The sequence below is a fragment of the Neodiprion virginianus genome, chromosome 4, assembly GCF_021901495.1.
Source record: "Neodiprion virginianus isolate iyNeoVirg1 chromosome 4, iyNeoVirg1.1, whole genome shotgun sequence".
Taxonomy (NCBI): Eukaryota; Metazoa; Arthropoda; class Insecta; order Hymenoptera; family Diprionidae; genus Neodiprion; species Neodiprion virginianus.
The window spans coordinates 23,151,860-23,177,790 of record NC_060880.1 but is presented as its reverse complement, the minus strand read 5'-3'; the positions used below and the strand labels follow the sequence as shown (position 1 = coordinate 23,177,790).

The window sequence follows — 25,931 nt, the reverse complement described above, 5'->3', positions numbered from 1 at the left end:
AGCTAATTAATCAAAGTCACTCGTGCGGGTGATTTCTTATTCATGACGATACACTCAGTTATTTCATAAACTACGTTGAAATGTACTCGAGCAAGTCTGAACTTGCGTTGATAATCCTTCCGATTTTCGCTCTAAAATGTAAACAATTACAACAATTCAGTTTTTTTTTTTTTTTCTTTTACAAAATAAGTTTGAATTTGTAGTTTCCTCAATTCTTACTAAAATGTTTCGTATTTCCAACCTTGCCAGTATAGTTATATGGAAACTATTTCGAAGTCGATGAGTTGAAGATGTTTTTGAGCTTGCGTTTTAGTCAAAGTTAAGGGTGCTGCGATAATAGGTAATTGGTGTTTCTGGCTCATCTATTCACTCGAATAATGAATATCAGTGTAAGTGGTGAACTTGATTGACAGTTTCTCGTAACGTCGGTTCTGTCGTACAGAGATCCCACACTGCTGCCACGCATGTTATACCGGCACAATGTGCGACCGACGGTCGAGCTGCCGTGCCGGTGCGACTCGTAAATATCAACCTTGCCAATTTTAACGGGATAGAGAAATGATATTTTAAATGGATAGAATCGAAAAAGGAAACAATGAATTGGACACGAATATCGCTGCTTCTGTGCGTTTTTGGATTCGTAAAAGAATTCAGACCATCCGAACCGTTTGTTGTCGAATATTTAACCGGACCCTGGAAGAACTTCACCGAGGAGCAGGCAAGTGCATGATGTGTTCTTTTCACTAGTGAACCTTGTTCGAAATCATTTTTTTATATCACTATGCCTCGTATAAGTTCTAATGAATTAGATTATTCTTCCCGGTGAAATAAATATGCATTCAAGTTTACCGTGTATTTACAAAAATTTACATCGTTACTGTGTGCTTTTCTGATGACTTCACGGTAGGTGAATCTTTTTGTGTGGAAACATATCGGTGCAACGAGTAATGTGAGGTTGAAAAAAACTTATTAAACAATATTTCTTGTGTGTATTATTATTCTATACTATAATGAAAAAGTAATGCTTGTGTATCATGTGTAACTCTGGAACGCATTAATTGAAATGAAACAGAATTTTTCAAATCAGGTACTGAGATTATTCGATAGCTGCAATTCAACGAATTTCTGCTATTTAAAATGACATTTCGTTTTTGAATCTGGCTCTCGGTTCTCACATTTTCATGGACTTTTCTGTGATTTTGCATTCCTTTTATCCATTTGAAATTCCATCAAATTGAATACGTCATTTTGAACTGTCTGACAATTAGACGTCTAAAATACATTACTGTAGACACTATGAAATTTTGATAAGGTTCCTGTCACAATTGGAACTTGCATTTTATGCTTGCTGAATATTGCAACATTGTCAGAACGTAAGAGTACTATGCGGGTGACTATATAATAGATGAAACGGTACGGACGCTCTTCATCTTCTCGGCAAATCAAGGTTAATAGGCGAACTAAATCAATGTCATTCGTAAATTACGGTACGCTATTTAGATTAAAGTAGCGAAAGGCAGGCCGTTTAAATATCGGGGTGCATGAGTATTCACCGGAAGTGTAATTTGGCCAATTGTGAAGGTTGTTCGCTGCAGATTAAATTTTGTGGTTTTAATAAAGTACATCGAAATTTATAAGCTTACACAGACTTGTGGTGCATGTACGTAATATTAGTAATTATCAAAGGGTACAGGTATGTAGCATATCAAGTTTACAGGTGGAATGCACCTAGATTTTTGAAAACTCGAGTAAAAATTGTCACCAACTTCCGGGCATGTGATAACAATCATAAGATGTGATAACATCTTTTACTGCTTCCCATATGAATTTAAATGAGAATACATTTTGGACTCACAATGGTGCTTCGAAAAATTGTTTCTTATCCAATTCTTCCGTAAATATAGATTCGATCTATCATTATCACTTTAGAGCGAAATGGCAAGATTATTTCCCTATTTCTCTTTTATTTATTTTTTCCGAAGGATTAAGGAGGAACGTAACAAAAATTTTCTGTTCAATATCGAAAGTAAAATCATTCTGAAAATATGGAGCATGAAAATAACATAAAAACAATTAAGCAAGATGAGATTGGATTCAAATTCTCGAAATGCGTATAGCTGTAAGATATAATTTATCTAAAATATGTTATGTATTCCAGGTTTATCAAGACCTCGTTCCACTGTACACGTATTACTATTCAGTTACGTTACTTCCCATACTCTTGCTGACTGATTTCCTCCGTTATAAACCGATCATCATATTATGCGGCCTGTCGGGAACTTGTTCTTACATAGCAATCGTACTTTCGAAAGGAGTGCAAGATGTGCAAATTATTTCGTTCTTGCTTGGTGTTTTCATGTCGTCAGAGGTAGCGTATTTTTCGTACATATATGCTAAAGTCAGTAAGCTACACTATCAAGAGGTTACTAGTCATACCAGAATGGCCCTTTTGCTAGGAAGGTTTACAGCGGGTATTACGTCGCAATTGACTGTATCTACAAATCTGTTGGATTACCACCAGCTCAATTACGTCTCATTACTAGGTACACATGGCAATTAATTTATTATATCATGCAGTGATTCTATTTCTTCATACTTACAAGTATCACACAATTGTACTTATCTAGCATTTAGCATTGTGATGTTCCTCAGAAATTATAAATATATACTGTTATGCGATCACTCGTTACAGCACTCGGGATTGCGACGATCTGGTCATTTTTTCTGCCTCCTTTGGGGCAGTCTGTTTACCTCCATCGTCCAATCGGTTCTGTTTCTAACGAACCTGCTCCATCTAAAATTGACATAGGATCACCAAACCAGACGGAGCGAAGCTCGGATCAATTGTTTAACTTGCAGCAAGGCACGAGTCTCAATAATATTGAAAAAGAACCAAGTCTGGCTAAAAAGATCAAACATGTCTATTACCTACTCTGGAAAGATTTTTTGTTGGCATATTCTAACAGCTATGTACTGAAATGGTCATTGTGGTGGACATTGTCTACCTGTGGATTTATGCAAGTAATTAACTATGTACAAGTACTCTGGCAGAGTTCGTTTGAAGAAGCAGCCAAAGTTTATAATGGGGCAGTTGAAGCTGCTCTCACGATTATGGGTAAGTTATTCTCCATAGCAATTTAATGTTTCATGTTTGGCCAGTTTTCAATTTCGTTGAAAAGTTGTCAGCATATTAAATGAAAAAATAAATGATTTCCAGTTTGAAGTCGAAAATCACGAGAAGTTTGATACGATTCCTGATAATTTGTACAATTCTATGAAGTTCGTATTGATGGTAAAACATTCTTTCGGATAAATCGAAAAGAACAATTATTTTCTTCATTCCTTAAAAAAATATTCGTGAATAGCAGTTGCCAATGCTAGAAAGTTAAAGCAAAATTAGTTACATTAAAGATGTCGAGATTTGGCGCTGAGCAAATTCACGTGACTGCCAAATAAATTAATTGTTTTAGTTACCCACACCGTTAGCGTATCGATACATAAACAATGTTCACGTATATTCCTATACTAATGTATTATACTATATAATAGGTGCATTAGCATCGTTTGGCGTTGGAAAGCTCAAATTGAATTGGCCGATAATCGGAGAAGGCACATCGTCGATAATTGCATTAATACAGGGTATTTTGCTATTCATAGCAGCACAAACGCACAACATATGGATCTCATATACTGCCTACGTCATATTTAGTGTCGCATATCAGGCTATGATTACTGTTGCAAGGTAAACTTATTATTTTTACTCACGTCAGTATATACAGCTGTTATACATTTTTCAAGAATTCCTCATACCTGTATCAACTAGTAGCCAATTGGTTGAAGGCGGTGTATACTCGACGCAGAATTGGCTGTGACTTGACAAAAATGATACTTATATTTTCCAATCCAATCAACAATGACAAAAATCAACCGCAAATTGACGTTGTGGACACTTTGTGCTGGCAAGTGTCCTCTAAAATGCCGAATTGAAAACGGAAGTGAGGGACAAGAAATAAGCCTTGTGTATTTGTCATCTTGTCCCAATATGAAAGACCAACAATCAGTCTTTGTTGGCTCGTAGACGTCAGGAAAGCAATTGACGCAAATCTCACATCTTCATTTGCATATTTTGCGACTACTCTAACTCAACTGACAATGAAATATAACTATCATTATATGTAGACTAATGGTAATATTAAATATCCCCATTGAGGAAAAATTTTAATACATTATTATTCACGGTACGTACATTCTAAAAGTATGAAATTGTCTGCATCACTTGCGTACCTCACTTGATTGTCTCAAATTGAATTCAGGACACAATAATACAAGGGATACTTTCAAAACTGTACATTCCTTCAAATTCTAGAGCCTTAGTAACTAATTCCATAGGTTATATGCATTTTTTCGTAGTTATGCTGAAATGTCTCGCGAAAAGATAAAATTGAACAGATCATATCCGTCTTACGCTGGCGACATCATACGCGTTAAACTATTTCAGTCAGTGTCTGCTAATATTCAATCAGTCGGATGCGCCTTTTTCTGACGCTGCGAATGCTAGAAGCTAACATTAATTGGATTGGAAATTGTTATGATACCTGTTTTCCCTGAGTTTTTCGATTTTCTGATCAAGATACTTGATTTTTCCAGGCTACACATATTTCCCTGACGTGTCCAGGTTTTCCAAACCAATCGTTACCCCGAGACGGTCTGTAACTTATATGTTTATGTTTTACAGCTCTGAAATTGCTAAACACTTATCTGAAGATAGTTACGGATTGATATTTGGAATGAACACATTAGTAGCATTACTGGAGCAGAGCCTCTTGACATTTCTTATCAGTGGAAGTCAGGTTTTTGGTTTAGCAGTCAGGCCACAGGTATGACAGTCTCATACATGAATTGACTTTTTGTATTCACTTACTTATAAGTGCTGCACAATTCCAAGCAAAATTATCTCTGTTACACTGTTGTTCAGTCATTGCCTGGAGGACAATTTACCTCTATCTAATTTTAAAGATGCATTCTGATGTTATGTATCAATTTCAGTGTCTCCTCAATTAATATATGACGTCATTTTATATTTTGCCAATTCCTTTTTACAGTACGTCGTCTATGGATGTTATTTCGTTGTCCTCAGTGTCATATTTATGATAATGGCAGTACACACGCTAGTGAAGCATCGCAGAAGTAATAAACAATTTAACCTGTGGGAATCAAGACTTTCCACCCCATAGCTGATTGAATAGAATAACATTAGGTTTTCATTGGGCATAATGCAAGATACCTTTGATGGATAAGTTTATATTTTTAATTCGCTAATTGCGACCAATTTTGAGAATTTACGCAATTATACCTATTATGCCTATGTAAAAGATATATTATATTCGTACTGTCACAGTCACTGATATTTTTTTCGTCGAATCAATATCCAGCTGTACGGTATGGTGTTATTGCAAATTGAGAATTCTTCTTGCATCAAGAAGGAGGTAGTCGATAGTTGTTTATTTTACTTTTTCTTGTTATATTATTTTTATATGTATATGCACTAAATTACCAACACCTCTAAGTACTATTATAAGAAGTAATGGAAATACGAACAAAAGCTTAATTATCGATGTTTTATTTCAAATCGCATCAAAATAATCCAAAAATATAGTAGATTCATTTTATTTCGCTCTACGCACTCAGAAAAAAATTTGGTTATAATGACCAAATTTGGTCCTGGCAACGAAATTTTAGTGTTAATATGCTTCAAGTTTTATTCGAGTTTCACGAGAAAATTCTTGACAAAATACTTCTGGCAAATACATTTAAAAAAAAAAAAAAAGAAAGTTGTCTGTGAGTTTGATGGATTATTATGGACAAGATTATTTTCTACAAAGTGACCGAAACAAATTTTCTTTCTTTACAGTAGTCGATTCAATGTTGTAAATTTTTGATCATAATCAATGTAGTTCCAATGTTGTAAAATTTCATATTTAACAATGCTAACATGATAGAATAATAACATTTCACTAAATTTGTAGAGAATGATGTTTTGAATTAAATGAGCCATCGTAGAGTGAATTCCAACGAATATACATGAATCTTACCTATTGTGAATCAATTTTAAATTAAGCATTCGCATCTTAAGCTTTTGCTCCAGTACTTTTTAATGCTGTATTTTTAAAGAGATCTTCAAAGCTTACGAATATACCAATTTGACAAATACTCAATGTACAACTATCTCGTAATAAAATTAATAAAAAGTATTAATTTTTGGCCACTAACTTCCTTAATTAAATCGAAATAGATGGAAACAAGCGGTTGATGATGTAAAAGAAAAATACAAGTCAAGTAATTGACTACCATGAGCGTCAAGATTAGCGCTCGAGTGCGTCTCACTTTTTTAATTTAACGAACTCGTTCATGAACAGACTATTTAATGTTGTTAGGGCTTGAAGCTAGTCTTATTGTTAAATGATTTGACGTAAGTTTAAGAAATAAAATGTATTATTCTTATCGTACATAATAATAATAATAATAATAAAAAGCTAGATTTATATTGGTTTGCACAGTTATGAATGTATGAGCTTAACATTATGCTTAAAATTAAAAAGTGATTTATATAACTAAGATTTGGAAAGTAATGCGAACGAATTATTCATAATTAATATACTACTAGGGGTTATGTACAATGGGCAAAAGAGAAAGCTGTTGCAAGAGATACTTTCCCGCATACATACTACTTGAAGTAAAACGACATGTTCGTCATTGAGTTCGTCAAAATGACTATTATCTTCGTTCCTCGATCAATTCTTATATTTCGAGAAATTTATAATTGAGGAACCTATTGATAACTGTTATAGCAAACTTCAGTTTTTTTTTTAGTTGAAAAATGTTTGATTATTCCATTTCTTCACAATATTAAAATTTGTCAATAGGCGTAAATATACAGCTATTTTTCACAAAAACTTTATGAACCACTAATTACATACAGTATATGCTAAAAATATCAACATTAACCAAATTTTTTATACGTAAATTATCTATTTGTCAATCTAATTGAAACATAATTTACTTAAGATTAACAGTATATCTGCTGGTGTCAAAACATACGCCTCACTGGCGCGTATTTTTTGTGACCTTAGCACGTATTTCTAATTGTAAGTAAAGAAGCCAACTTCAAACCAAGAGGCTGAGTCCCGGATCTGCAAGCTTGTTTAAATTTTATCAGTACAAGTGTATAATCATTCTTACTTGTCAGATGAAAAGTCTGATGCTTCAAATTATTTGTACAAATCTCATTAGGTACATATTACTGTTTTCCTCTACAACACACTACGAATCCCGCATCCATTTTCAACTTCCATGCCATATTCTTCATCATTTCGGGTTGCGTACTTTGCCGTTGCCTCATTTTAATTACTTGATTTGTCGGGCATGTTGTGGTGGTTTACACAAGCCTGAACTAATCATTTTGGAGAGTATGAATATTGCGAACGGAGCCACATGATTAATTAGGACCATTCGAGAAATATACAAAAATGTTAATATGATAAGTCGGATACTTAACCATCAACTTGATTTATATGCTAAATACTTTAGGAGAATAAACAACGATGAGGCGTAAGCAGTTATTCAAATTCAACTCATTAACTAAAAATAGTGATATAAATAAAATAAAAGAATACCTTTGATAAATGCAAACATTTATTTTTATTGCAACAGCCCAAGTATCGTTTTGTATGACTGATTCTAAATTCATATTATTACTTTACATTGAATTAACTGATACTACCCATATTTCGAATGTTTTAAGACCTTGTATAGAAAAATAAAAAAAAAAAAAAAACCCACTATGGTTAAATTGTGCTTTGCTAAAACTATAGGCCACACATTAAGTATACATATAGAGAAAAACAAAGAAAACAAAATTTGTAGCTGCTTCCCGTAATGAGTACGCTAAACTTTTTCGGAGCAACCCATCTGCACAACAATATTGGTGATATTAAATATAAAACATCTTTATGAATTCTGATACTAGTTTTAAATTGTAAACTTACCACAACTTGTAATAAAATATTTGCATCTTTAATACTTAGAGAATTTATTTTACCAAGTAATTTGATGAGAAATATGCGTATCGGAATAAATTTTGAAATTTTCCTACACCCAATTTTGTTTTCAGTTCACTACCATTGATTGCCTGATTTGAAATTCTCGGTGAAGAGAATGCTTATTTTTCGGAACTATTTATAACTTGTGGCACGTTCACTGAAATGTTAAAAATTGTAACGGATTATTTTTGCGATACGTATGACAAATGTCATTCATTTACAATAAACTATCCAATATGAGGGGCTAATGGTGGTACGCTACTTTTATACGATTATAAAACAGTGTAAGAATTTGTACAACTTACAACTTCTTCGAAGCACAGTGTTCAGAGCAAAACTGGTTGAAATAAGATCTATAAATATTAGAACTACCCAAATTTGGTATATACACTTCCTGTTTCACAAGGTCGTTGCATTATTAATTACGGAAACCGATTTACGGGAAACACACGATGTTGAAAGACTCATAATCAAGAGAATTGTCTATACTAAGCGATTTCCATCAAAATAAATATTTTGTAACGATTGTGCACGTGTCAAACATTTAGTGATTACCCTTGATCACGGTCTTGATTTACAAAAATTATTTGTCTTAATGATATCACTTATTATTATCGTCACAAAATAATACATTTTAGTTTTCGAATATAAAAATCGTAGTTAATTACCCACTATAACTTCTATCCACAGATTCCTACATGTATTATTATATACTATCTATAATTATATTGGAGAGCAAAATTTAGGATAATAACGTGAATAATTTTCATGTTCATTTAATTCTCATAAAGCAATAAATCTGAGAACTTACAGTAATTTTAGTTCTAGGCCCCCCATACGCTAGACGATGCGTGTGGTGAAGTCATTACAAGGCTAGGCATCACTTGTTGTTGACTGACATTCGCAGTTGCAGTAATAATGGTATTTGGTGGTGGATTTTGCGCGCACGTTCTCATATGAGTAGACCAATGAGCTTGCTGGCAAGGATAGTCACAATACGCTGTATTCCAACAGCAGTAAAATAATGCTTCGTTTCCACACAATGCACACCACTGCTTTCGTTTTGTTTCCTCGATACTTCTTAATTTCTCTTCCTCAGCCTCTCGCTTAGTTTCTTCGATGGCCCGATACCTTTCAGCCTCTAAACTAGCTCTCATTTCTCTCAGCGTCAGATCTACAACTCGAAATGAAAGTAATATTAGAACGTGCCAATCCGAATATATAACATCATGCTTGTCAAGAAATGAGTTATTATGGAACCAAGAATAGTTTGAAACAACGTACTAATTTCAACACTCTGAGGTAAAATCCAATGAAGTGTGTATTTGACAGTTGCTATTTATTTAAGGGGATTTATAAAAGTAGACGGCTAAAGAAATGATTGAACTTTGGGAATTAACACTCTGGCAACCAATTATTTGATTTGATTGGAGCTAGTCATGTTCCAAATTATTTAGATCGAGGTTCATTTACTTTTTTTTTTTCAATTAATTAGAATGACTTATCTAGTAGGAAGTATTATTTTTAACAATAATCTCAACCACGCCACTTGGTGACCTGTTTTATAGTGGCAATGATATCTCAAAACGACTTGACTGATTTATTTTGATATTAGAGAAAGTATTGGATAATTGGTTGTTGAAAATTCACCAACTTCTTCAGCCGTCTACTTGTATACACCCCCTTAAATATGTCTGTCTCAAGAAATGAAGAACGTTTAAATTTGAGAATTTTCAATGGTTGCATACCTGTGTTATGCTTCAATTCGGCTAGGTGCTGTTGATGCTGCCACCTCATGCGTTCAATCTGCAGTTTGAGATAGTGCACCGTAGCACGTTGATTGATTCCAGAGTTATCTGAGTTACTGGAATTTATTTGAGCTGCTTCAGTCAGTGCTTCCTCCATTAACTGTGCCATTCGCTTGGCTAATTCCTGACCACCTCGGTGAAGTTGTGCACTGAGTGGTCCTGCCTCTGGAGATAGCAGCGAGTGATCATGTTCACTTTCTGTCCTGTGTCCCGGTATATAAACCATTGCATCGGGTGGACTTGCCGGAGCTTTTGGCGGGGATGTTGGCGAGATTTGCGGAAACATTGGAGGTTTATTAAGAAAGGATTTACGTGCCTTAGACTCCTTTTTTGGTGTATGATTTTGCGGTTGATCCTTTGGCTCTTCCTTAACCATTGTTGTTTCTTCAGTCATGATTAAACAGTCCTTTGTTGAATTCATTTTTGTTGTGGATTCCAGTAAGGTGATTCTTGGTAAAAAAATCGAACCCATTGAGGATGATGCAATAGGATCTGTATTCAATGCTGCGGTTATTGTGCTTGATGGACTAATAGTAGAGGCAGTAATCAAGTTTGCATTATGAACAGATTTAGTAACACTGTTCATAGGGTTGTTAGGGACGGACACAGAATTAGCTATAGTAACGGCTGTACTTATACAAATATCACTCACAATGGCAGTGGATTGTGCACTAGTATTCGCAGGTGCTAGAAGCCTATTTAATGGTTGATCCTGGCGAGAAATAATATTTTCTGTGCATTCTATCAATTTTTTTTGCTCGTTCGAGGCTGTAGCTTTTGCTCGCTCCGCATTGACTTGATTCACCATTCTAGTTTTTGGCTTATAGACTCTAACCGGATTTTTATTCGTTTTCGGACTTTTTATTTTGATTTTTGAGTCTTGTACAGATCTCGTTTCGTTGCATAGATTATTATGAACTTTTGTATTATTTGCTTCAGTATCATCCTCCCCTTTATGTGATTTAACGCTACCAAACTTCGAGGATTTTCTTATTTCCAATGAAACTTCGTTTTCAGAACTGCTATGCCCGTCGCTACTGTTATTTGCATCCCATCTTCGTCGATATCTTTGCTCTAATTGACTGTCGTCGTCTGTTTTCACACTATCATCCAAGTTGTCAGTGTCGTTTGAAGTATTACTTCGATTATAATTCATTCTGATTTTCTTCTGGTGAACATTTCCATTATCGGATGAATTCTGGATCACTTTTTGATTTTCGTTAGATTTAGCAAGTGGCGGCAACTTGGATTTATTGAGCTTGTTGGACAGTGACACCTTAGGTATTCTGGATGCCTCGATATATTTTTCACAATCGTTGTCCGAATCACCCTGAGGTGGTGTTGAATCGTTAGCGAAATCAGAAGCATTATTTGTCGTTGATTCCTCAGAACATGATTTCTTTGTGAGATAAAAGCCTCGCTTTCTCAAAGGTGGTTTTCTTCGTGGTGAAGTGTTGGGAGATACTACAGCAGGAGTGCTGGGCTGAAGAGGATCATAGTTAGGTAGCATTAGTTTTATCTGCAATGGATCTCTCGGATTGTACTGTATTTTCGGCGGCGCAAATTTAAACTGTCCAAATGTCAACTCCAGCTTTCGACAATGGCGCGTTATTTCACGAACACATTCGTCCATATCTGCTTTTCGTTTACGCGGAAGCGGTGCAGGCGGATCTTCGGAATATAAAAATAGATCACGAATTGGTACCCAAGCCCGATCATGAGCTCCAAAAAATCGGACGTCCACATGCCCTTGGCCATTTATGCGAGACATAGCCTTGGCTGGCCAAAATGGGAATCCCTTTAGTTTTGCCCAGACAAGTGGATGCGGCCTTCGGCACGGTTCAATGAACCAAGAGGGTTGAGGTCTGGGAAGGTTTCGCGCATGTCCATAACAGTCGGAACAGGCCTCAATCTCAGACACCTCTTGCCTGGCTGCTTTTATAATCTGCCTAGCAGCATTTGTTAGTTTAGAGGTGTCTGTGTAAACGCCTCCACCTGCAAATGTAGCGACACTATATTCTTCGAGAATATTATGTTTTGATATCCTGGCTACCAGATAATACTTTTATCTACACAACATTTATATAATCAGTCTGATTGCACATGCAGCGAAGTTTTCGAATTTCGAAAAAAAAAATTCTATATTTAATTTACACCGTATTCTAATATATTTCATGTAAAATCATTGATTTCTGTAGGAATGTGAATAAAAATGATTGCCTACACTGTAAAAATAGCAACATTGCGTTGCACAGTATTAATCAAATTTCTAAACAGTACGGGTATGTAACTTAAAAGTATAAATATATAAGCTATTTGAAAATACATCGTGAATTTGATATGGCGAAGTAGCAAAACCAATCAAACAAACCGAAGATTAGAATACTGAATGCAGATTTTAAAGAATAGTATTTGTCGCTGAACAAAAAAGTATCGAGAATATATAGAATTGCACAGGCTTAAATATTAATCATGAAAAATAAGCGATGAACAGAATACGCACAAGTATTGAACACAATGCAGTTGTGCTGTATCCACTTAGCATCAGCCATAAATGCCTCCGTACTACCATAAAGTTTTGCACGGACATTAGATTCTAATAGACTCAAGTCCATTGGCTTAACAACATAGTCCAAATAGTTCGGAACTTCGTTGAGATCTACCGCCTTCCAAAATGGCTCCGACTGTGGACATAATGATAAATTCCTTCCTGATAATTATCTTATCTCTGTACCACAATAGGACTCTAATTTATCTGTATGAATAAAAATTCTTAAAAACACACTTGACATCTAAACTATCCTAGAAGGCTCAGTAGCAGATTAGGTTCTTTAATTTTGGCAGCAAAATTAATTTTACTGCAGGCAATAAGCAATCGTAATGAAATAATATATTCAATAATACACAAGTTTATCGCTCATTGTTAACTTGATACTTAAGGAGTAAGTAAGCTTAGGAATGAAAATATGAATGTAACAAGTAATGTGATGAAAATGTACACACCCCTGGATAATCACGCATTCTTCCAACCACATGTCTCAGTAGTGTACAGAGCTGTTCAACACTCAACTGAGCCATCGCCGGTGAGCGTGTTTCTGCATTTTCTGCTTTTAAAATAGTAGCACACTCGCCACAAATCCAATTCTGCGGTGTTGGTTGTGGACCTCCACCCATACATCGACGATGCCAGGAACGTGGACATGCGGTACAATGGCTGTCAACAGACTCTTTGTGACATCGCCAGCAGAACTTATCTTCGTCACTCCTAGATCGCTTGCGTTTGTTAATCCTTTCGTTTTTTTCTACCGAAGAATCTCTGCCTTGTAGACTTTAAAAAAAATATTGCTTCATTCAACTATAATAAATCAAGTTCATTTTTTCGGCTGTCTTTATACATGTTAAATATGATACCTCGATCAATGTTGAAAATTGCACTGATTTTCAAAAAACGAAGTTGCTATTAGTCCCTTTCTATTCAAGCATGCATCCATAATACAAGTAACATATAAATTCTAGGAATACTGTTAGGAATATTATAAAATTAAAAGAATAGAAAATAGGTTTACAGTACTTATGAATATAAATTGAGAAACATGTTAATCTGTGAAGAACTTCAATATTTTGTAGTATGAAGAATGTTCGGAAATACCAAGTGAGAAATAAACGGATTTTGAAACTCTGTGGTTTGGTTTAGAAAATAAGAATATACCAAGTGAGCTTACATTGTTAGAAAAAGTTTTACATGGAAAACATAGTTTGCAGTTGATGCAAGATCTACAATTTCGATGTTGAGCAACAAATTAATAATACATAAAATTATTAAAAATAAGAAAACTAACTACTTACACACCAGGTGTCTACCAACCTCGACATTCTCCGTTTTCTCTTGCCCTCCTTAACTGCACTTTCCCCTTTAATCTCTGCTCCATTGATCTTGACGTCTTTACCAACAGACAAAGACGATCTTGTTTCCGAAGCTTGTGTTTCCTCGCTTGTACTTTTAGAGACATCAGGCTTCTTGCCATCAAGTCTATTTTCAACACTGTTATTTTCTTGCGATTCTGCTTCAATTCTACTGTGTTTTTTAGCAGATTGTTTTCGGCTTTTGACATCAGACTCATTGCTAACGTTATCCTTTGATCTATTCACATTTGTCTTTGATTCTATGTTGTCACTTTGCTCCAGAGCATTAGTTAGATTGTTTATTTTGTTCGATTTCTTGCTAGATTCATTATCGTTTTTGTCCTTCTCTGTAACTGCTGTCTCTGAATTGTTCTTCTGATCCTCGCAGTCCTCCATTGCGTTCTTTCTATCCTCCGAGGACTCCATGTTGCTCAGAATCATATATCAGATGGTATCTGTGTGAAACAGATTGTCATTAAAGCTTCGGCTACTTGAAGTTTAATTTTCTGTCTATTCACTGGTAATTCGAATACATGAACTAATACACCATAGTCGAAAAAAAATTTTGTATCACACTGCGCGATTTTGAAAAAAATCTGATATTTGTAGTTCTATTATATGAAGTATCATTTAATTCTATACAACAATCAAATACAGGTTTTTTCAATATACAATAAAACTTTCACCATATGTTATGTGTTATATGTAAGAATTTTATTTTCAATTTCTATAAATTTATTTATGTACAGTGAAAATTTGTATTTTCATGATAAACATTTGAAATCTTGACATACCGACAAAATAAATAAAAGTATGAACTGAAAGCCAGCTAATGTAATTTATTGAAATCGATTCTTTTGAACATTATTATTTATTAATGCACTCCATTATTGCAGCTCTGGCTGTACCAAACTTTCATTTTCAACATTTTTCTAATTTCTAGATGAATAGAACTTTGTCCACATTAGAAATGAAGTAAGAAACTGGATTAAAAATAAAACAATTTAGAGCTGACGATCAATTTTTAAATCCTGCTTCTGTGTCCAAGTATAATATAAAGTGATTTTTGATCAATAACATGAATTGGATATAGGTCAGAGCAATACGCGGAAAAAAGGACTTTTTAGTAGTTATATCATGTTCAAGGATGTTCTGCATTTTAAATTCAAGGTTTGTAATCAAGCTTCATAACTTTTTCCTTGTTGCCGGGTTTTCTAGGTTCATGGCAATTTTGCCAGAATTGCTTTAGCTAAGATAAAATTATGTTTTAGGGTTTTTGTCAATATGATTTATGACTTCAGAACCGATTAAGGACATGTTTTGTTTGAAACAGATCATACACGCCGATCCTATTTAAAATGATCCAAGAAAAAATCATTCCACAAAAAATTATTTCAACACAAAATTGTATATATGATTATCCTGCCGGTAATTATTCTGTTCACATATAAAATGCAATATTTAGAATAGAAAAAAAAAAAATTCATAGATTGCATTAATGTGACTAGTTTGAAATTATCATCTCCCTTGTTCAGCCAAGGACTATATATAGTTTGAAGACACTGACATCAAACATTCTTACATATGCCATTGTTATTACGTACACTTTGAAATGGAAATGATGTTTATCTATGCATTTAAAGTTCCAACCAATCAAGCTTAGTCGAAAACTCAAGTTGTTACTAATACTGAAAACAGGTCGGGGCGTTATTTAGCCTTAAGTTTATTGTGTAATGTTGTGCCCTTGGATGGTTTACAAACTTTTACCAGGTTTACTACACAAAGTCTTATCATAGGATCTCAGTATCAGCAACAAGTTGAATTTACAATAAAGTTTAATGGATCGAAACTTCAGGTGCATATTTCTTACTTCATTTTTGTTCAAAGTTTAATAGTTTCTGGTGAAATCCTAGCCCCAAAATGTTTCTAGTCTGTATACCATTTACTATTTTCTTGATGATTGAAAGGAAACCAGAAGCCAGGATCTTCCTTCATACTATCCCGAATCGCAAGAGAAACATAAAGCCTTAAAACAATTCTCGGAAGTGAAAATAACTTTGTAAGAGTAAGGTGAATAAGCAATATGACTTATAGTATGCCTCCTGGGTAAGCGACGTGTCTACAACAATGAGGAATACAAGATTATGGCTGAATGCGAAAGATAAGCAGAAAGTAGATGAGTGCCAATGCCAAAAGTGCTAATCGACCTAGTAACAGCGTGTTGTACTAAATGTAAAAAGAAATAATTGTAGAAATGCATTTAAGTTGCAGCGGTACAAACTTGGGTACCTGAGCATTATTCCATATTGGGAAAGTAATATCAGGATGACAATGAAGTAAAAAGTGGGTATACCTACATCATAGCAGCAGGCACAGGAATGGATGCTGTGGTTGTGTGAAATGGCAGTGAATAGAAGAGGATAGACTGTTAAAATTTCATAAAAATATAAACAGGATCTTACCAATCTATTCAGAAGGAAGTACGCATTATCAAACGACGAAAGCTGGTGATACGACGCATCGCTTTGCAAGACTAATATTTCGTTGAATTAACATGATACAAACATAAGTGGAGACATTAATCGCTATGGAAAGTTAGGAAATATCTCTCGCTGCGCTGCACGAGCGAACTACTACTAGCCGGGCTTTCCTTCTCTTCTCGTTACGCCAGCGCCATCTGTTGAGGTATTGGCAAACCTCCGGACATCACGTGGTGATCGTGTCTACAATTCAGTCGTAACAAAAGTGCACATATACAATTGGAGAACTGTCAAACTATGCGTGGGTCCGGTAATTCCGAAGGCTCGGAATGCTCGTTGAGGCATGACACATTGTAGTTTTACATCACCTTTTTCGCTCTCCGTTTCGCCATCCCGGAATATCACCAGTTTATGTACGAATTTTCGCCAATCTTTTCCACACCTCTTGTTAAAGGGTTAGCTGGTTATCACTGTCAACCAGCTGTAGTGTAGGCGTATAGTGATCTCGCACATACAATATTCGGGTTAACAGCAGCTGTCAAAGAGACGTAATACTTTACGAAAACTATTGCCGAATGAGTTTTCTGACGATTCCTTTACACCGATGTTTTAATCGACTCATAAATTCAACGATAAACTACTAATATATAATAGATAAACGATCAGTCTGATAAGGTATTTATTTAAGGTTACGTTTATCTGTGAAATGTCACGTATTGCAGAAGAATAATAATATTTCGCCTTGTTATTTCCAGTGAGTTAAATCAGCACGAATAATGGAATTGAGTGACTTCATATTAGTTACAAAACTTGATAACGTTGTTCTCACTGATAGAAGCGATGGAACTGATAAAAACTCTAGCTTAGATAGAACGCTCTGCATCACTGGACATCATCTTATACTATCGTCAAGGCAGGCTGTTTCTCAGGAGCTTTTGGTACTCAAACTGATCAATTCATAGTTTTACTCCAACTGCCATATTATTTATTATAATATGTTCGGCAATCCTGTACGTCCCAGAGTTTTAGATATAGTTTTATATTCATAACTCTTGGAAAATAATTTGAGAATTTTACTCATGTTCTGACAATATCTGCAATTTTTTTGAAATATTTTCTAGCCAGTTGACGTTTTATTTTCACATATTTGTAGATATTCGATTTCTTCTAGCTATTTCATTAAGCATAAGATTTTCCTTGGCTATCAAGCAGTGTTTTAGTTTGAATTACGTCTTGCAAAAACATAGATAATTACTGAAATAAGAGATACTAACCCAAAATTGATCCTTTGCTAAGCAATACTCTGTGTATTAATAAAGCAAAATTTGACAGTTTAAAACAAAACTATAAATAAGTAATATCATATTAGTAATACAAGGAGAATATATCAATTTGTAATACCTCACTCTGTAAGTGTATAAAAACCAGTTTATCTCCAGTATTGCAATGTCAAATAAACTTAATTTTGATTTAAGATTCCCCTTAAGCACTACAAAAAAAGTGATAAAATCAGGCTTACAGAAATTTGATTTATGATTATAGACCATCCTTATATTTAAATATCCCAAAAAAATTATGTGCTATCTTGTAACATGTGCAACTTTTCATTTTACATTTAGTCAATTATGTTTCAATAATTACAATAACAGATTTTGGAATACTGTTCGTGATTTAGAAAGATACATCTCAGTAATAAATTAACACAAGCATAAGCAAAAACCTATATTTTCATTCAAGAGTTCTTGAGAGTAAAATATATATTTACATAAATAAGAGTGAAGTATGTAAGTGACACATATATCACCTTATTTATCATTTGACAGTGAACTTTATAAGTTGACCTGTAAATTGCAGGCCAGAATGTAAATACATTTTTAAAGATCATGTGAGAATATGGAACACATTATGTAGTCTTTGCATGTATTGTGAATCAGTTTGAAAATAAGGGCTATGGCTAGCTACCGTTCTATTGATAGAAATGAGGAAGTGTCAAAGGTGTCTGTCAGCAAGTATAGTTGTGTAATGTAAGATTGCTAAATACTGGGAGGATGCTGCCTACTGAAATTTTACTCGTAATTTACAATTGAATCCTTTACCAGCTCCTTCACAGAAACATAGATGTCATAGAGAAAAAGTCAAACAACCAAAACCCTGGAGGCAGTATTATTTTAAAATGCAAGGATTTCCATATCTATCAACTCGATATCAATAGTACAGAGGATTTAAATAATGTGACGTTATCTCTGGAAAAGCTGGCATGTTTGGGTAAATAATCATGGACATAATATTCGTGTACCTGCTTCTGAATACAAATTGACAGTTGCTTTATTTAACTTGTGATTGCTGCCTAACAATAACTAATGCACATTTTATATTTCAGATCAACCTCTCCAGTATCCTTTTTTCTACAGCCCTCAACCTGTGAATAATTCCACGGTGCAAGTGGAAGATGGATGGACTGCATTTGCACCAGTTTCAGAATGGTCTAGACTATTAGCAACTCATGCCGATGAGTGGCGGATTTGCTACCTCAATCGTGATTATAAAGTCTGTAATTCGTACCCATCAGCCGTAATAGTACCACGGCATATAGAAGACAAAATTATTGTATTAGCAGCAAAGTTTAGAGATGGTGGACGATTTCCTCTACTCTGCTACAGACACGATGGGGGGGTACGAGATTTTTGCAATAAATGATTAAGCCCGACTCGATTCAGTAAGTAGAATTTTAATTTTTTTCTAGAGTATTCTCATGAGAAGCAGTCAGCCATTGTCTGGAGCTACAGGAAAAAGATGCAAGGAGGATGAACGACTTTTGAATGCTGTTTTAGGTCCAGGAAGACGAGGGTATGTAAAAATATTTGGCTTCTCATTATAATAATACCAGTATACTTGTATATAGCCGAAAAAAATAATCTAATTTCTAAGTATAAATTAGATTGCATTTTTCAGTGACTTGAGATATACTTTTACATAGCATTAATTTTACTGGTTGTTGATTGATTTGTGTCTTCTCTACAGGTACATAGTGGATACAAGATCTGCCAGTCAAGCGCAGGCGGCCAAAAACCGAGGAGGAGGAACTGAAATGGACGCAGCTTATCCACAATGGCGTAAGGTGCACAAGGCTGTGCCACGATCTACTGACCTGGCCGAAAGTTTCTGTAAACTAATCGAAGCCTGCAGTGACACAAAATGCTCCACGTCCCAGTGGCTTTCTCGACTAGAGGGTAGTGGCTGGCTATCTGCAATTCAAGCAGCATTGAATGCAGCCTGCGTAGCTGCCCAATGTCTTCACCAAGAAGCAGCTGCTGTCTTAGTACATGGTATGTAGTTATGAAATGAAAAATTTCTATGCACTAATGAACTATTGGAACTGTACTACTCTAAGTACAACTAACAACAGATTTTGCATTCACAAGCAGGTTTTACTATGGTCTTGATTAATTTCGTTTTTTCGAGATATTTTCATACAGATGTGATATGATTACCAACTCTTTTCATAGTCATCTTTGATGAAATATAATCGATTATATTGAATAATAATTGTATAAATTCTGCACATTAACAATCGTGTAGAATTATTATCGTGTTTCAGCGAAAGTTTTAGATAACGCAAATTTTTTTTGTGGAAATTGACAATAATTATTTTTGACTGTCCAGTTTTTGGGCATTACTATCGTTTTAGATAAGCATTGTAAGGAATTATTCAGGAATTTGCAACAAATCCGTCAATATGTGAAAAAAATATCGATAAGCAATAATTTTGAGATCATAAGCACAGAAGTTTTAAAACTATTGTAGACTTGTATGCAAACACTACTATTATGCCTTCACCTAAGTAACAATATGCTTTTTTGGTAGGTGGTGCTGGCAGAGATTGTACTCTTGCTGTGACGAGTTTGACCCAAGCCATTCTAAATCCTGACTGTCGAACCGTGAGAGGTCTGCAGGCTCTTGTTGAACGAGAGTGGTTACAAGCTGGCCATGCTTTTTTCAGTCGGACACGTCATGGGCCTTATCACCCGCCCAATTCTCAAAGTCCAGCACATGCTCCCACCTTTTTGCTATTTCTAGATTGTCTCTACCAGCTACATCGCCAATTTCAATTCAGCTTCGAATATACAACAGATTTACTCATCGAACTTTATAAACATGCATATTGCTCAAGCTATGGAACGTTCTTGGGTGATTCAGAAGCAGAACGAATTCAGCTTAGATTATCTGAGAGAACGGCCAGTTTATGGTCACATATAAATCAGCCAGATGTTTTGGAAAAATGGTTAAATCCACTTTACGAACCAAATCCTGGCGTTATTTGGCCCAGTGTGGCACCTATCAGCATAGAATTGTGGATGGAACTTTACCTTTTGCATACAAATGCCGCGCCATGGAAAGGATCACTTTCTTGCGCCATGCACATTAAACGGAAGCATTCTGCAATTCGAAAGATCTCTGGTCAGCTTCAATCGCAAATCCGTAAAGGTATCGAAGAAATTCATACCAATCCAGATTCTTCGTACGGGACAGCGAACGCTGAAGAACACCTTCGACTAGCTCAGATGAACTTGGAACCTCAAAGCACTTGATGAAGGGCGTGTAGTTAAATTTAAAGAGCAAAGTCATATTTAAAAAGGATGCGCTTACCCAGTGCCCTTTTTTACTAAGATATTGCAAAACATTTGACAAGTTCCATCTGTACAGTTTAAGAACACGAAACATTGAACCATTTATTTGAAAAATTTATACTTATAATTGATAATAAAAAAAAAAACTGGAGAATTATTATTGGCAATGACAAAATATATAACTATTGGATATATTGTACGTTGTATGTAATTCAAATTGTGTACGTACATAACAAAAAGTACTAGGTCACATCATGTTGGTCTTAAAATATATAAAAATAGAAGACGATTTGTGCTCAGCATTTATGTTCAGTTGTAGTTGCTACAAAGAATTTTTTTCCGCATAGTTCACGTAAAATGAGAAATATAAATGACACAAGGTGACTATCACGTGTACATTAATTCAAAGTTAGCGTATTATCACAATTGTATCATCTTACTACGTTCCTTATTGCACTTATAATGAGTTCCATCCTTTTTCCAGCGATCTGTATGAATTAACGGAATAAGAATACCACAAGTCATTATTAATTTATATTTGATAATCAACTGTTGAAGTGGTAGACTGATAATTAATTCAACAATTTTATTTAACCATTTGGATTAACATAATAATCAGCATTGCATATTCAATCCCATGCATAATCTTATATCGATATTATTGAAAGTTGAAACTAATAATTTCAGACATTATATAGGAATATTACACTCTACGGCTAGTTTCAGAATTTAAAAATAAATTTGCCGATATTCTGGAAATAGTGGAATAGTTTCATTATAAACATACGCTTTGTTATAAATTACTACGTACACATTTGCTTCAGTGATGTTTCACCTAAATCAATGGAATTATAACACCACTACATTTCGACATATGCCATATTGTAGATACGTTTATATAATAAATGCCCACGTAACATAGTCTCAACTGCTGGTCGATTATTTATTTTTTTTTCACTATTTCCCACCCAAGTCTTAAATCTATTTTTAATGGATTTTGGATGAGGACCTGGTTGTCTCCTGCTATAGAACTGTTTCTTTCGCGTAAAAGCTGACATTACCGCGCGCCCTACCGTAGGCAACCTGACCTGCGTCCAGCACGTTTCAGAAAGAGCGTACGTTGAATTTTCATTGGCACATATCCTTGAATTGAGGATCATACTAACAAACAAAGAAGAAGAAATTTAATTTCCCACGTTACGGCAACTGAAAACTCGCGGAATTAAAATGGAATAAAAGGAAATTTGTAAGGTTCAATGACTATTATCTGTAATATTTATGAATCTCTGTATTAAATAGTGCAGACGACTCGTATGAGTTTAATGAACAAAATGAAACCTCCTTGACAAAGTCTTACAATACCTTATTACATCTGCATATAATGTGATACAATGATCAATTCTATGGTTATTATCCTACATAAAATCCTTACCAGATGTATCGGTAATTCGTTTCTGTTATTTCAACGCTATACAATATCTACTTCAAGGAGTTGAAGAGAACTTTATTTCTTGGAAAAATTACGTGCTACTTGCATCCTATTGCTTTTTTAAAAAGGGAAGCGAGGGTGGTTTCGGCCGAGTGCCTCGCCTGAGAAATTTCATGGGGCTTGGAATTTTACCGTTACTCGTGAAGGACGGCTAGGGAGGGAGGAAGAAACGGCAGGTGTTCACGCACAAAGAAACTAAAAAGAATATACGAACCATCGGGCGACATACGACAATTTAGAATCAAATTACGGTTATTATAGTATGAAAAACTTCATTACATACAGCTTATTTGTAATCAATATTTCACAAAGCTTGTTGAATCATCTTAGACGCACGTTGTATACTTCTAGGGGGTCACCTTAATAGCTCGGCTCTCAGTGTTATGGGTCCAGCATCCTTGGATGAGTGTGGATCTAGTCACGAATAAGATTTGGAAACGTGGACTGAACTCAAACTCATCCAAGGCTACTAGACAACGAATTCTCCGCCCAGCTTCTGCATTGACTTATCACGTAGTTGAGAACAGAAAATAAATCAAAGACTGATCGTCAGCGTGCCACGACCAACCTCCTTACACCAGAAAAGCAGCTTTCGGAATGATCCGCGTTTAAAAAATTACCTTGCTTGAGAAGGAACTGGTGGGGATGTATGTTCTTGGAGGGGCAGAGAGGAAGGAAAGGGGGGATTTGGGCCTGACCCTTCCTCCTTTCGCTATAATTCTCAATTGCAGCAGGTAGAGGGGATTTATTCAGAGCAGAGCAAGCTTTGAACTCAAGGAATCTGGTCAAGATTTTATTCGGCAAATTTTAAGAAAACTAAATTTTAGAGAAATATTTCTGTTCTTTTCTGACCTTTAAGTTTTCACCACTGTGGGGTTTTCCTGTGAATTTAGTTTTTAGTCGCAAACGTGGAGTTAAAATCCACTCCAGCATTTTTCAAAAGATCAACTGCTCGATTCAATTTATTTTGTAATTATACTAACATAGTTCGCCGAAAAAATGTGGTGTTTATAAAAACTAATGGGGGAAACTACTGCCAACAAAAATATTTTAAAAACGGATTTCATCTTTGAAATAAAATAAGAAGCAAGTGATCGGTTAGAAAAAAGAATTGAAAAATGGCAACTGAGAGCCGATCATCACTACTGAAAAACCAATGTTTCCGACTGAAATGTATAAGTTTGCACAATTTCATGTGATTTGTGCAAAAAATTTATCTAACTTTCCAGTTTTTAAGTAAATTTCCAACAGAGTTTCCGAACGTTCCACAATTTTTAAGCAGAATCTGGTAATCGGAAAAGACGAAACAATCACAAAACAGTCTTGTTGAAGATTTAAATGGTGTAGGATTTGTTTAATTTACCTACAATTAGTTTTTTGAAAGAAAAGGAGGAGGTACGGAATTTGTTGTTTTTACAGGTTCAGCTGTGTATCCGAACATAATCAGGAGTATTTTGATATTAAAATGTTTCCAAGCTCGCGTTAATAGGTTAATTAATAAAAAATACTTCGTGAAAATCGCAAAACGTCAGCATTGAATTCAACGGCAATTTATGTAAAATTGTGGTGTTTTATTTTACCGGGAACCAACTTAATGCCAAATATAAATTCGTTCAACACAATCAGACAGTCAATCATGGAACAGCCACAGGTTTATCGACATTATTGTCAAAAAAATTAGATTGGATTAGTATGCAAATTTTTAAAATAGTGCATACTAACTAAAAACATCCATAGATGTGAAACTAAATTACTTCATTAACTACATGCGAAGGGCCGTGATATATCTAAAAAGAAACATCTACAGGGATTTGGTGTTTGATATAAAGTGTGATTACTTCTATCTACATTATTATCCAATTATCCTTCTGTCAATATTTAACCACCATTTAGAATGTAAAGTAGCTAGTCCTTGTAAAAGGCGATGCAGGAAAAGCAAGATACTGAAAGAATCACTAAAGTATTGATGATTAAAAATTATTAATTCTTTTCGAATGCAACATGCAAATTCCACTATGACACCTTCTGTTACAATAATTATATATTCGCATCGGTAGGTTATAGCTCATTTTATACAAGGTACTTCTGAACAGTCTGTCTAGCATTTGGAAAAACTTACTAATTGTGATATTTTCAATTCGGATTGAACTGAAATTGTAGTATATACATTCAAAAATGTACAAATACAGCTATGTAAGATATATTATAACTAATACTATAATTAAACATGTAAAAACCATCCCAGCTATCAATATTAATCCATCTTGCCGAGCTCTTTGTTCAATAAGCCGCATCGTTGTGTTAGAAAGCCCTAAGATGTTTCCAATATCGACAAGTCTTTTATGAGCACCTTTCAATGTAGATCTTTGCGATCTTAAGCCTTCCAATATCCCAGAGCCATGCTGAATTAGGTCATCCATACCATGCGTTGCATTTCGCAAACTAGAATTATGCTGAAGATTGTGATCTATCATGATATCTATTTGGTCGTTGGGGGTGAATTTTTTAGACAAAAGAGCTTCACGTTCAGTTTCTTCCCTTTGCCGGCGAGTAAGTTGACTTCGCCACGAATTTAAAGCAGCAGCGAGGTGCCGCGAATCATATTTCAACTGGTCCACTCGCATCTTGGCATTTTGCCTCTGTGATACAGGACCCTTCATACACAAAATATCAAGTCGTTCACAGTTACTGAAAACGTAAAAAAGCAAAAGAAAACATGTTAGGAATGAGTTATGTATCTTTCCGGAATACAATTTAGGTATTCAAAGATCCACTATCTAGCTAATTGGAGAAGCTATGATGTTTTGTTTGCCAGATTTATTTTTTAACCTACCTGTTGATGAGATTTATCTTCGACTGTATGTCATGCTCTATTGCTTGAAGGTCCAAGTCCGAATGTTTCTTTTCCAGTTGAGAAAACGAATGTTGAGTTTCCTGCACTAGCTTATTCGTCTGATGATATAAGGTCTCCATAGTTTCTTTAAAGCCTCGATTTATGTTACGATAAGCTTATGCAGCAGAATTTAATGACGTGATCTATCCGGCTACGGTATTATTATTGCCAGTTAATAACCTAAAACATTTGTTAGGCATAATGATTTAATTACGCTCAAGGATTTCACGCGCAGAATTTGCAATTATCACTGGGTATTAAATATTCGTTATTGATATCACGGGTGGAAATAATCCGTATCTTTGAATAAATAAATTATGCAACAAGAGTACGAGGTGGACAGATGTCTTTCGATAACACGTATGTAATGATTATTAACGCATTACACAGCTTTTTTCAATACTCACAAATTTTCAAATTTTCGAGAAGCTGCATCGAAACTTTGCGATGGAATAATTGATAAATTCATTGGTTCCACCGTCAAAACATTGTCTGATAATATTTAAAGTCACTCAGAGATTCGGATGTAACGTGGACATAATGTGTCACGTCAGGCATTTTCATGTTGGAATCATGTTGGAATGAAATTGGAATTGCAGTTGTCCGCTGGCGCTAGAGTGCAGTGGCGTTG

General features: G+C 34.9%; 4 protein-coding genes across 13 annotated transcripts; 2 read left to right on the top strand and 2 right to left on the bottom strand.

Moving 5' to 3' along the window:
• Window positions 1-416: 416 nt before the first annotated feature.
• On the top strand, window positions 417-5,883 carry LOC124301771 (thiamine transporter 1-like). Of its 4 annotated transcripts, XM_046757174.1 has the most exons (7): window positions 589-718; window positions 2,159-2,368; window positions 2,457-2,543; window positions 2,693-3,115; window positions 3,550-3,742; window positions 4,736-4,877; window positions 5,103-5,883. In XM_046757174.1, exons 2-7 carry the CDS (start codon window positions 2,263-2,265, stop codon window positions 5,232-5,234), a joined length of 1,083 nt encoding a protein of 360 aa, XP_046613130.1. In that variant the 5' UTR covers window positions 589-718; window positions 2,159-2,262; the 3' UTR covers window positions 5,235-5,883. The 4 variants fall into 4 exon arrangements, with proteins under 4 accessions (XP_046613129.1, XP_046613128.1, XP_046613130.1 ...); XM_046757172.1 differs by having other exon boundaries at window positions 422-718; window positions 2,159-2,543; XM_046757175.1 differs by lacking the exon at window positions 589-718 and having other exon boundaries at window positions 2,181-2,368; window positions 2,461-2,543.
• A 1,460-nt stretch (window positions 5,884-7,343) lies between these two features.
• Window positions 7,344-16,449, bottom strand: LOC124301763 (protein kinase C-binding protein 1). 5 transcript variants are annotated; one of them, XM_046757155.1, is made up of 7 exons: window positions 16,273-16,449; window positions 13,758-14,265; window positions 12,911-13,235; window positions 12,411-12,591; window positions 9,848-11,902; window positions 8,911-9,273; window positions 7,344-8,256 (listed from the first exon to the last, which is right to left on the bottom strand). In XM_046757155.1, the coding sequence occupies exons 2-6, from the start codon at window positions 14,249-14,251 to the stop codon at window positions 8,924-8,926; spliced, it is 3,405 nt and encodes a 1,134-aa protein (XP_046613111.1). In that variant the 5' UTR covers window positions 14,252-14,265; window positions 16,273-16,449; the 3' UTR covers window positions 7,344-8,256; window positions 8,911-8,923. The 5 variants fall into 5 exon arrangements, with proteins under 5 accessions (XP_046613111.1, XP_046613109.1, XP_046613113.1 ...); XM_046757153.1 differs by lacking the exon at window positions 7,344-8,256 and having other exon boundaries at window positions 8,860-9,273; XM_046757157.1 differs by lacking the exon at window positions 7,344-8,256 and having other exon boundaries at window positions 8,860-9,273; window positions 9,848-11,884.
• Window positions 16,450-16,555: 106 nt separating this feature from the next.
• LOC124301766 (myotubularin-related protein 9) lies at window positions 16,556-21,846 on the top strand. 2 transcript variants are annotated; one of them, XM_046757163.1, is made up of 7 exons: window positions 16,556-16,965; window positions 17,046-17,228; window positions 18,390-18,555; window positions 18,671-18,963; window positions 19,034-19,137; window positions 19,312-19,616; window positions 20,155-21,846. In XM_046757163.1, exons 2-7 carry the CDS (start codon window positions 17,067-17,069, stop codon window positions 20,877-20,879), a joined length of 1,755 nt encoding a protein of 584 aa, XP_046613119.1. In that variant the 5' UTR covers window positions 16,556-16,965; window positions 17,046-17,066; the 3' UTR covers window positions 20,880-21,846. The 2 variants fall into 2 exon arrangements, with proteins under 2 accessions (XP_046613119.1, XP_046613120.1); XM_046757164.1 differs by having other exon boundaries at window positions 16,558-16,703.
• Window positions 21,847-23,957: 2,111 nt separating this feature from the next.
• On the bottom strand, window positions 23,958-25,864 carry LOC124301774 (Golgi SNAP receptor complex member 2). 2 transcript variants are annotated; one of them, XM_046757185.1, is made up of 3 exons: window positions 25,708-25,864; window positions 25,241-25,480; window positions 23,958-25,095 (listed from the first exon to the last, which is right to left on the bottom strand). In XM_046757185.1, exons 2-3 carry the CDS (start codon window positions 25,378-25,380, stop codon window positions 24,597-24,599), a joined length of 639 nt encoding a protein of 212 aa, XP_046613141.1. In that variant the 5' UTR covers window positions 25,381-25,480; window positions 25,708-25,864; the 3' UTR covers window positions 23,958-24,596. The 2 variants fall into 2 exon arrangements, with proteins under 2 accessions (XP_046613141.1, XP_046613142.1); XM_046757186.1 differs by having other exon boundaries at window positions 25,241-25,451; window positions 25,708-25,861.
• Window positions 25,865-25,931: the final 67 nt, after the last annotated feature.